This window comes from Triticum aestivum, chromosome 6B, assembly GCF_018294505.1.
Source record: "Triticum aestivum cultivar Chinese Spring chromosome 6B, IWGSC CS RefSeq v2.1, whole genome shotgun sequence".
Taxonomy (NCBI): Eukaryota; Viridiplantae; Streptophyta; class Magnoliopsida; order Poales; family Poaceae; genus Triticum; species Triticum aestivum.
The window spans coordinates 468,465,676-468,476,969 of record NC_057810.1 but is presented as its reverse complement, the minus strand read 5'-3'; the positions used below and the strand labels follow the sequence as shown (position 1 = coordinate 468,476,969).

Below are 11,294 nucleotides of genomic sequence, written 5' to 3'. Positions count from 1 at the left end.
GTTTTTGAAAACAGAAAAACAGAAAAGGTTCTAACATTAATAAAAGAACTAATATAATACAAAATTTTATTTTATGTCAAAATTTTACTTAATAAAAATATGGTTTAAATTTTTGGGATGTTACATTACTTCACCGGATACTTCATTATTTATTAGGAATCGGTTAGAAATGGCCTTACATAGCCCGACCCAACCCACATCACCATGCCGGGTAAAATGTGTCAATACTTTTAAATGTGGTAAAATATGTCAAAAACGTACAAATGGGGAGTAAAGGTGAAAAATGCTTCAATTTTTGTTTGCATCAATCGGGAGAGCAAAACACAGGAGGATTTGTCACACGAGTGTATGTACCCAAAGTGCACCGGGCATCAACGCGGAGACTGAATTCCTATGTACGCCGTGTCAGTGAAACTGACATTTCTAGTGCTACTAAGCTCTACCCCAGACCCAGAGTGGCCAGAGTACGTGGTCGGTGACGGTGATCCACGCAGCAGTTCCACTAGCTCCGCAGAATCTGGCGGCCCCCATGGATGCTGGGCCAGCTTGCTCAACCTATGAAGCTCCTCCGCAACTTCCCGCATGGACGGCCTGTTCTCGCCGAGCATCTCCAAGCACCGCTTCGCCAGCTCCGCCGCCTGCTCGAGCACCTCGATGCTCTGCTCGCGCTTGATCTGGGGGTCTAGCATCTCCTCCAGCCTGTTCTCCCCGAGGACCAGGAGGAACTGCGACGAGAGGTACTTCTCCTCCTCGAGCTCCTCCAGGTTGAGCGCCTTCCTGCACGTGAGCAGCTCCAGCAGGACGACGCCGAAGCTGTACACGTCGCTCTTGTCGGTCAGCTTGCACGTCCTCATGTACTCCGGGTCCAGGTACCCGCAGGTGCCCTGCACGAAGGTGACGAACTGCGCCTCGTCCGTGGGCGCCAGCGTGGACGCCCCGAAGTCGGAGACCTTGGCCGTGTAATCCTCGTCGAGGAGTATGTTGGACGTCTTGACGTCGCCGTGGAGGATGGGCGGCGAGGCCCATGAGTGCAGGTAGGAGAGCGCCTCGGCGGTCTGGTGGGCGATCTTGAGCCGGGCCGTGAACGGGATGCGCGGGCCCTCGCGCTCGCGCCGGCCGTGGATGAGCCGGTAGAGTGTGCCGTTGGGGATGTACTTGTAGACGAGCATGGGGACCTCCACCTCGAGGCAGCAACCGTAGAGCTTGACGATGTAGCGGTGGTTGATCTGGGACACGATGAGCATCTCCTTGCCGAACTCCTTCTGCTGCCTCTCGCTGGCGAGCCTGCACTTCTTGATGGCCACCAGGTCGCCGTCCTTGGTGGTTCCCTTGTACACGGTGCCGTTGGCCCCCTTGCCGATCACGTTGCGCTCGTCGAACCTGCCCGTCGCCTCCTCCAGCTCCTCCTGGGTGAAGAGCTTGAAGGACAGCCCCTGCCTCGACCTCATCTCGTCGAACAGCGTCAGGCCCCCGTGCTGCTCGAAGTACTCTCTCTTGATCTTGGCGAGCCTCCGTTTGGCGTAGATCATGTAAGCACACGAAGCGGCGGCTATCAGTACGATCACACCAATGCTGACTCCTGCGGCAACCAGTACGAATGGACATGAGAGAGAGTTGGTACGCAAATTGGACAAATCAATCGAACCCCTGCCTGCCTGTGCACTCGATGTCTTACCAATGGCGATCTCCCACCCAATCTGAGACTTGTCTTGCTCGCATGTTCCGTTGTATGCGTTGCCGGATGTCTTTTCAGGGCAAACGCAGCTGTATCCTCCGATGGTATTGACGCACGTATCCGGAACAGAGCAGGGGTACCGTTCGTCTTGGCACTCGTTGATATCTGCAAGGACAAGGCGGCCAAAACGGCCGGGCATGCATGAACCACCATGAACTCGCCGCAGTGGAAACAACCAACCAACCAACAGAAGGGAAGGGAAGATGCCAACCAAACCAAAGTACCTTGACAGCCGTCGAGGAGGTAGGGATTGCCGTCGTAGCCGGCGGAGCAGTTGCAGAGGTATCCCTTGCCCCGTCCGTACTTGGAGTCGACGCACTCGCTGTTGCTGCTGACGCAGGCGTAGGCCGACGAGTTGCGCTTGGCCTCCTCGCACGTCTTGTTCCCGATGGCCCAGTCGAGCACGAGGGGCACCTGCCTGCCGTTGGCGGCCATGAACTCGTCGGTGGTTATGTAGGTGGTGCGGAAGTCGAAGGCGGCGGCCTCGAGCAGCACGGCGTAGCTGCAGGGGCTGAATCCCGCGGTGCCGGAGGTGTTGAACTTCTCCTCGAAGGAGATCTGGTAGCCGTTCAGGCCGGACGGGATGGCCGTCTGGCAGCAGCCGACGCCGGCGCAGGAGCCGTTCTCCAGGCGGCTGACGCCGGGACACATGGCCATGCATCCGGTCATGTAGCGGTCGGCGGTGTCGTTGAGGGAGCGGATGTAGGCGAGCGAGTTACAGCCGATGACGGTGAAGCGGTTGAGGGCGTCGTTGATGCGGAAGTTGGTGATGTCCATGTTGTACCACCAGTTGTTCTGGTCGTTCATGGCGCGCGTGGTGGCGTTGTAGCACCACGGGTTGATGAGGCTGTAGATGCGCAGCTGGCCGCGCCGCACCGACATGTCCAGCACCTCGATCTGGTAGTTGTACAGCCGGTGCCGCCCGTCGGCGGTGCGGTTGCAGCTGAGCGAGAAGGTCCAGTCCCCGGTCTCGAGGTGGCACCCGCTGCCCACGCCGAACGGGTACGGGATGTCGATGTTGCCGCACCGCCGCAGGCATGTGTCCCTCGGCTGCATCGCCGTCGCCGCCGTCGCAGGCCGCGCCGAAGAAGATGCCAGGACGGCGATCAGCACCGCGAGGATCATCTTCCTCCCTGCGCATGCGCGGCACGGGTGGTGTAGCCGGGAATGGGATAGGATGGGCTGAGGGGAGTGCTAATCTGTGATTACTGTGAACTAATAATCGAGGTTTAAATGAATGAAGCCCATGGTGTGGTTTGACACGATCAAACGGCATAGTAGCATGTCCCACCTGCACCCAGCCACGGCCTGACTTAATTACACGACACAGACAGGCGTTGCGGAAGTTTCCCCGGGGGGCGTGTTTAGTCGGATGTGGTGGTTGATGCACGTTGATCTTCAGGCCAAAGCAACATACACGAGTGGGTGCCGAAAAGGATCGACTGCTCTACTACTTCATACCAGCGTTCAGCATGAGTGTCCTTTCGACGTTTGGACAGAATTGATACTTCTGACAAGATGAAACCGCTGCGTACTATTCACTTTTTTTGGCGAATGAACTATGCAATTATTCAGTGCTATTATTATGTACTATAATCGTTTATAACGGGACCGGACAGCCCGACAGATGTGCCCCGTTATCTGTAACTGGATGCAGACCTTGATCGCGAAGCACTTGGCGTGGAGCACGGGACAAATCCGTTCGCGACAAGCCAGTCGGTGTCGAGGAATTATCCTGCAGGTCTCTCGCCGCCACCCTCAGCATTTCGGAGCCGTTTCACTCTTCGATACCAAATCGGTCACGCAATCTTACAGTATGCAGTTTAATACTACGTACATCATCAAGAATGTCAGCCTTTGCTGAGAACGCCGCAAAGTCCTCATTAGCTACTACAAAAGTAGTGTGAAGAAATAGATCCGCATGTTTAAATTAGTCTGAACCCAGTCATTATGCATTCCGTCTCAGTTGACTCAGCACCTCGCTTCAGTAAAATAGTCAGTTTTTCCTTTGATAGTCAGTTAGTCGCAAGAAAAGAGGCTTATCAGGAGAGTAGCAATTACCATCTGAACTGACTGGGTTAGTTTGACGTTAATCTACTGCATGCCACCATTTCGTTGATCCTATTTCTTACCTAGAAATATACAGTAGTTAACTACTCCTTTGAATGTTCTGCACTGAAAACGCCGGGATCGATGGATTTCGATGTTACAGACCAGACGCCGGGGAAGTTATGCTGTCGCAGGATGGCTTTAACAAAAATGTCAAAAGTATCACGCACGCACGCCACCGTATCGAAGCTGCGACCCGGAGCCCCGCCGAAACCGACAGAAAACACATGGACATCATAGACTATTTTGCTCAACAATTCGGAGCAACGTATGCTGTCGACCGAGGACGGGCTCGCGAGGCACACGTGAGTGGGAGCTTCGTCAGAGGCCGTGGCGTGTCGCCCGCAAAAAAAAAAAAAAAAGGCCGTGGCGTGTCATTGTCCCTCGAGACTTTTTTTTTGCATTTCAATTAGAGAGCTTTATTCAACGAAAGAACTCCTGCCATCATCAGCTAATAAGCTGGTGAGCAGGAAAGAGGGTTTGGAGCCAGTCCAACTTTCGGTAACCATCAGAGTGCATGCATGTTTCGCACAAAGATGGACCGGTACATTGGCTGTTCTTTTTACATGCTGAATATCAAAGAAATTAAAAACTGAAGATAGCTCTCTAATCTCTCCTAGTACTGGTGCCACTACAGAAAGACCATAGTGACTATTTTTCCAGAGATTGACAATTTTCAGGCAATCTGTTTCCATGATCACATGTGAGAAGCCGCGTAAGTTTGCAAAGATAACTCCATCCCGCAGCACCAAAGTCTCACCAATGAACGGATCGGAAACCCCGTGATGGGGCTTACTCCACGCCCCAAGTAATGCAGTACTTGAGCGCGCCACACCGCCTGCACCCACGATATCTTTGTCCATTCCCACTGCTGCGTCAGTATTGATCTTCACCACTCCATCATCTGGCGGTACCCAGCCATGACCAGGCAGAATGGACGCATGAGCCTCATGTATATCAAGGAGAGCAAGATCCTCCCTGATGCGTTTGACAGTAGAAACCGGGTCGAGCTGTTTGTCATCATGTGTAACCCTATTTTTTGAATGCCAAATAGACCACATAACCGTGATCATAATAGCCCTCTCGCTATTAGAAAAAACCCCATCACAAAGGATATCACGTGACCATGTATTTGGGTGCAGCCGAGGTCTTCGGATGCCAAACATCGAATGAGCTTGATCCCAAAACATCTTGGCATGAGAGCAGTACACTAGAGCGTGCATCAAATCCTCATCCATCGCAAGACAAATATTGCATCTACTGATGACTTTGATATGTCGGTGCCGGAGAGTGCATTCATCGGGTAGGATACCTCGGATAACCCTCCACCAGAATACACGTACCTTTGGCAAGACCTTGAGCTTCCATAGTAGTTTCCACATCTGTTCATCGGTCTGTGAGGTATTGGTCACCGTCCCTTCCTCTAGAGCAACACGCTCTTTCCGAGTCACGAGAGCACAGTACGCGGATTTCACAGAGTAGATACCACTTCTTTCATGGGCCCAAGCCAGGAAATCATCACAACCACCACGGCGCAAAGGTATGTTCAGAATAGCTTCGGCTTCTGGTGGAGTAAAAAACTGTCGAACCAAGTCTTGCCTCCATGTCCAGTTTCCAGAATCAATAAGTTGATCAACCGTGGCAAGAGTAGTGCCACCAGGTATGACCGACGGAGATAAAGTGAAAAGACCCGGGATCCACCGATCCTCCCAAATAGAAATAGAGGCTCCATCACCCACTCTTTTGATCAAATCAGTTGTGAGTGCTTCCCTTCCTGACACAATAGCTCGCCAAATCACGGAAGCAGACTGTGGAACCGTGGCTTCCATGAACTCACAATCGGGAAAATAGCGCCCTTTCATGACCCTAGCACATAGAGAGTTAGGGTTTGTAATAAACCTCCATCCATGTTTGCCCAAAAGCGCCAGATTGAACAATTCCAAATCACGGAAACCAATGCCACCTCGGGCTTTTGGAGATGCGAGTTTGTCCCATGCCACCCAGTGCAAAGAACTGCGATCAAGAGACCTACTCCACCAAAACTTAGCCATGCTAGAAGAGAGGCTTTTGCAAACCTTTTTTGTTAGTCTAAAACAACTCATACTGAACGTCGGAATGGCTTGGATGACCGATTTTATAAGCGCTTCTCTTCCCGCACAAGCCAGCAGTTTTTCTGCCCATCCGTTCATAAAACACCGTGATCTTTCACCTATGTGATCAAACGTCTCACTTGTAATACGTCCAACCGCAGTAGGTAATCCCAAGTATTTGCCACTGAACGCCTCCACCATAATTCCCAGTACTAGCTTTAGAGCTTTCCGTCTATCAGTGTGGGTATTAGGCGAGAAGAAAATAGCACTCTTTTCTCTATTCACTGACTGGCCCGAACACAAGGCATATATATGTAATATCTCGTTCAGTCTGTGGGCACTTTCTTCCTTTGCACTAATAAAAATAAGACAATCATCGGCAAAAAGCAAATGACTCACCCACGGAGATCGAAAGGACACTCTTATACCTCTGTCCACATTAGGACCACCATGGAAATTGAGCAGCGAGGTAAGGCCTTCCGCACATAAGAGAAAGAGGAAAGGCGAAACAGGGTCCCCTTGTCGTAAACCGCATGACGGAGTAAAACATGGTTGTAGTTCACCATTCACTCTCACTGAGAATCTGACCGAAGTTACACACCGCATGATCAAATTCACAAAATATCTGCTAAAACCAAGCTTGAGCATGATTGCCTCCAAGTAATGCCACTCGACGCGGTCATAGGCCTTCATCATATCCAACTTGATAGCACAAGTATAATTCTTCCCCTTCTTCCGCCTCCTCATAGTATGGACGCTTTCAAAGGCTACAACCACATTATCAGTAATCAAGCGCCCGGGGACGAAAGCACTTTGTTCCTCTCCCACCACTGCATCCATAATCTCTTTCATTCGGTTAGTAATCATCTTATCCCCAATCTTGTAGGGCACTGGACACAAAGAGATGGGTCGGTATTGAGTAATATTTTGTGGGTTTTTTACCTTGGGGATAAGAGTAATCGAGGTGTCATTGAAGCCCACCGGTAAATCACCACCATTCAAAAAACCAAGGATAGCCGACACCAGGGCACCTTGAACAAGGTTCCAGTGCCTTTGAAAGAAACCTGCAGTAAACCCATCGATTCCAGGAGCTTTTGAGGGTGACATCTAGAAAAGTGCAGTCCGGACCTCCTCTGGCTCGAATGGTTTACTCAGTAAAGCGTTCATGTTCTCGTTCACGCGCTCCGGAACATACTGCAACAGCTCGCTCATATCATTAATTCCTTGGGACGTATATAGGTTTTGATAGAACGCATGCACCTCCGCCTTATCTTCAGCTTCAGACTGACAAAAGGACCCATCTGAACGTTGAAGATTGGCGATCCGATTCAGCCGCTTCCGCTGCGCTGCTTGAGCATGGTAATAAGTAGTGTTTCGGTCTCCTTTGCGCAGTCAAGGCACGCGGGAACGTTGCTTGAACCATATCTCCTCTTGCCGCAGTGCTTCTCGAAGTTTCAGCACCGTGGCCTTCTCCTCCTCGGTTGGTCCTCTGCCTATAGACTGCTGTCGCGAGAGCTCTAGCTTCTTCTGTAATTTCTTAACTTTCGTGGCTAGGCAGCCGAACTCCCGAGCGCCCCAAGTTCCCAGGTCACTCTGAAGCTGAGTTAAAGTGGCCTGAATACCTGCAAGTCCCTGTCCTTGACAGTGTTTGTTCCACGCCTCCGCTACAAAAGCATCATAATTCACATGGGACTGCCAAATGTTCTCATACCGAAAGGGTTTCGACCCGCTTCTCCGCTGCTTCTCCTCGGTATGAACAGTGATCAAACAATGGTCTGATTCGACCATGCTAATGTGGCGAACTCGCACATGTTCAAACATTTGTAAGAACCCTTCATTCGCCAAAACTCTGTCAAGATGGGCTTTAACATTCATATTGCCAGCACAGCATGCAAGCACCTCATAACTTATCCTGCCGTATAAATACTTAGTGTTACCAGTTGAAGAGTTCGTTCATGCCACCATGAAAGAATTTTATACATTTGTCTAAACGGGATTGCTATTTCACATCTAGATGCAATATATTATCTCACATCTAAGTCTTCAACCACACGATTAATTGCTATAAGATTCATGTAAACTATTTTTTATGTTTTATTTATTCAATTATCTCTCAATCTAACTCCGTGTTTGTGTATTTGGAATGCTCGTTGTTGTTTTATTTTTATTTTTATCCCTGGCGAGAAGCGAGCCTGACAACTTGTTTGTGTGGTCCGTTTTCTGGTTTTGCCGGGCAAGACTATGTGGGGTTCTTTACTCAATCATGTGTTAGCCACATCTTTGTTTGTTGGGCTGCATGTTATATCTGTTTTTCATTTTTCATTTGAGTTATTGGCCTGATGAGTTCTCTCTCTCACGTCATATATTTTCGTACGTGGTTAGAGTTACAGACGGCTAACAGTAGATCATTGTACAGCTGATTGTACATGCCATTAAAATGTAGTGTTGGGGGGATAGACGGGAGTCAATTTTTCTTTTACTTTGTTGAGTTATTGACCTCGGGTTGTTTTGTTGCGGTGAAGTCGGAGCTGCGGCGGCGGGGCCCTGTGGCGACGATGACAGGCAGCAGGTGGTCTGTTCGGTGGTCTTCCGCGGCGCCAACCTTGCATAGTTCTCCTTCGGAGCCATCTTTCAGAGTCGGAGCTGTGTTGTCCTTGACACGGGTGGCTGAGTTTGGCGCGGGGTTTCTTGTGTTTCACACAGCTCTACGGTGTGGGTTGGGTCGACATTTGTCTTCGGAGAAGTCGGAGTCGCTTTCTCGGAGATTAGGGAGGGCGACGAGGCCTGTTGGGGAGAAGTGATGGCGATGACACCGGTGTGTGATGTTGACGAGACCCTCTATGTGAGGTGTGTGGTATTATGTGTGCCGCTCAGCGGTTTGTGACGGTTTTCGTCCGGTTTTCCGTTTATTAACCGGGCAACTCTCTTCTGCTTTATTAATGAGATGAGGCAAAGATTTTGCCTCCGTTTCAAAAAAAAATCCATGCATTTTTAGCTTGTTTTCTTTTGAAAAATCCATTACCTACTTGTTTCTTATTTTGTAGATGAATTTGATGAGAATTAGCTATGACACATAGAATCTACCGCTACATGATACACTTTGTTGCAAGATTTGTGTGACTTGAGCACTGGCGAGAATGCCTGGTTTTTGGGCTGTCTCCGCTTGTCTATGGCGCGAGGCCGATGTATTGTGCTTTTTTTGTCAGTGTTGGGCCACGTAAAGGCCGCTCTGATTTATTTTGGTTTTTGTCACATTTTTCTTCGGTGGGCTATAAGATTGGTACTTGGAAAACACTCGCTCGTGTGCACCTAAAGAAGTTTCTTTGCTGTTTCGTTTTGTCATTGTTTGTCTCGCGTGGACTCTGCACGTCCTTTTTATATGTGTGCGAGCCATGAGTTTTTTTGTCTAGGCTGTGATTTTTTTAAAGTTTTTTCGCGTGGCTTTGGATATTTTTCATGGGTTGTGGTATTGTTTTTATTTGTCATTAGGATACAAGCACTTGAGCAAATGTTTTTACTTTTTTCCACCCATAGCATGCAACCAGGGGTTTGCTCTTTTCCTATCCACCCTCAGTATGCAAATGGGCCCTACCCATTTTTTGTTGGAATTGCATGCCCGCCGTCGACGGGCAACTAGGGTTGGGGTCATTTTTATCCCCAGTTGTAACTCCAGCCCCAATATGCAATTGGGCCCTAGCCTTTTTTGTTCTAGTTGTAAGTCCACCCTCGATACACAACTAGGCTCGTCTCATTTGCAAGTACACCCTCAATTTCCAACTAGGAGCCGCTCAGTTTAGTCTCAATTGCAACTCCAACCCCGACATGCAAATAAGGGGCCCGCCTTTTTTCGTGCCCCAATTGCAAGTCCATCCTCGACATGCAACTAGGGCTCATCCATTTTTTGACCTAGTTGCAAGTCCGCCCTCGAGTCGCAACTGGGGTTTCGCCTTTTCTCTCCCGGATGCAATTCCACTCTCGAGTCACAACTGGGCCCTGAGATTTATTTTTGTCCTAATTGCAAGTCCATCCTCGACTCGCAACGGAGGTCCGACCCTTATTTTGTCCCATTTTGGAAGTCCACCCTCAATTTGTAACTGAGGCCCAACCTTTTTTGTCTGAGTTGCAAGTCCACCCTCGCCTCGCAACTTGGCCCAACCTTTTTGTCCAAGTTGCAAGTCCATCCTTGACTCGGAACTGGGGCAAACCTTTTTTGTCTGAGTTGCAAGTCCACCCTCGACTCGCAACTAGGCCCCACCTTTTTTGTCCGAGTTGCAAGCTCACCCTTGACTTGCAACTAGGGCCCGAGTTTCTCGTCCCAATTGAACTCCACCCTCACTCGCAACTGGGGTTCAACTTTCTTTTGTCTTAGTTGCAAGTCCATTGTCGACTCGCAACTGGGGTCTGACTTTTTTTGTCCCAGTTGCAAGTCCATCGTCAACTCGTAACTGTGGTTCGACCTTTTCTTGTCCTAGTTGCAAGTCCACCCTCGACTCGCAACTGGGGCCAAACCTTTTTTGTCCAAGTTGCAAGTCCAAACTCGACTCACAATTGGGTCCCGACCCTTTTTGGTCCAAATTACGAATCCACCCTTGTCTCGCAACTGGGGGTACGATTTTTTTCTCTCCCAGTTGCAAGTCAACGCTCGAGTCACTGGGTCCAACATTTTTTCTTGGTTGTAACTCCCCTCTCAACTCGACTCGCAACTGGACCATGGTTTTTTTGCCCTAATTGCATGCCCACCATCGACCCGCAATTAGGGGTCCAATCTTTTTTTCTCTCATTTGAAAGTCCACCCTCGATTTGTAATTGGGCCCAACCTTTTTTTATCCTAGTTCCAAGTCCACTCTCGACTCACAAATGGGGCTAGAACTTTTCTTGTACAAGTTGCAAATCCACCTTCGACTCGCAACTGGGTCCCAACCTTTTTTGCCTGAGTAGCAAGTCCATCCTCGAATTGCAACTGGGGCATAACCTTTTTTGTTTGAGTTGCAAGTCTACCCTCAAGTCGCAACTAGGGCCAACATTTTTTGTCCGAGTTGCAAGTCCACCCTCGACTCGCAACTGGGGCCTGGCTTTTTAATCCCAATTGCAAGTCTACCCTCAATTCGCAACTAGGGCCCAACCTTTTTTGTCCGAGTTGCAAGTCCATCCTCGAGTCGCAGCCAAGGTCTGAGTTTTTTAGTCCCAATTATGAGTCCACCGTCGGTTGCAACTCGGGCCCAACCTTTTTTTTGTCCCAGTTGCAAATCCACCATCAACTCACAACTAGGGCTCGAACTTTTCTTGTCCCAGTTGCAAGTCCACACTCGACTCACAACTAGGGTCTAACCTTTTTATCTGAGTTCTAAGTCCAAACTCGA

At 49.6% G+C, this 11,294-nt stretch overlaps 1 protein-coding gene across 1 annotated transcript; it reads right to left on the bottom strand.

Moving 5' to 3' along the window:
- Positions 1 to 271: 271 nt before the first annotated feature.
- LOC123137508 (wall-associated receptor kinase 5) lies at positions 272 to 3,082 on the bottom strand. Its single transcript, XM_044557294.1, has 3 exons — positions 1,960 to 3,082; positions 1,676 to 1,840; positions 272 to 1,579 (listed from the first exon to the last, which is right to left on the bottom strand). Exons 1-3 carry the CDS (start codon positions 2,858 to 2,860, stop codon positions 372 to 374), a joined length of 2,274 nt encoding a protein of 757 aa, XP_044413229.1. The 5' UTR covers positions 2,861 to 3,082; the 3' UTR covers positions 272 to 371.
- Positions 3,083 to 11,294: the final 8,212 nt, after the last annotated feature.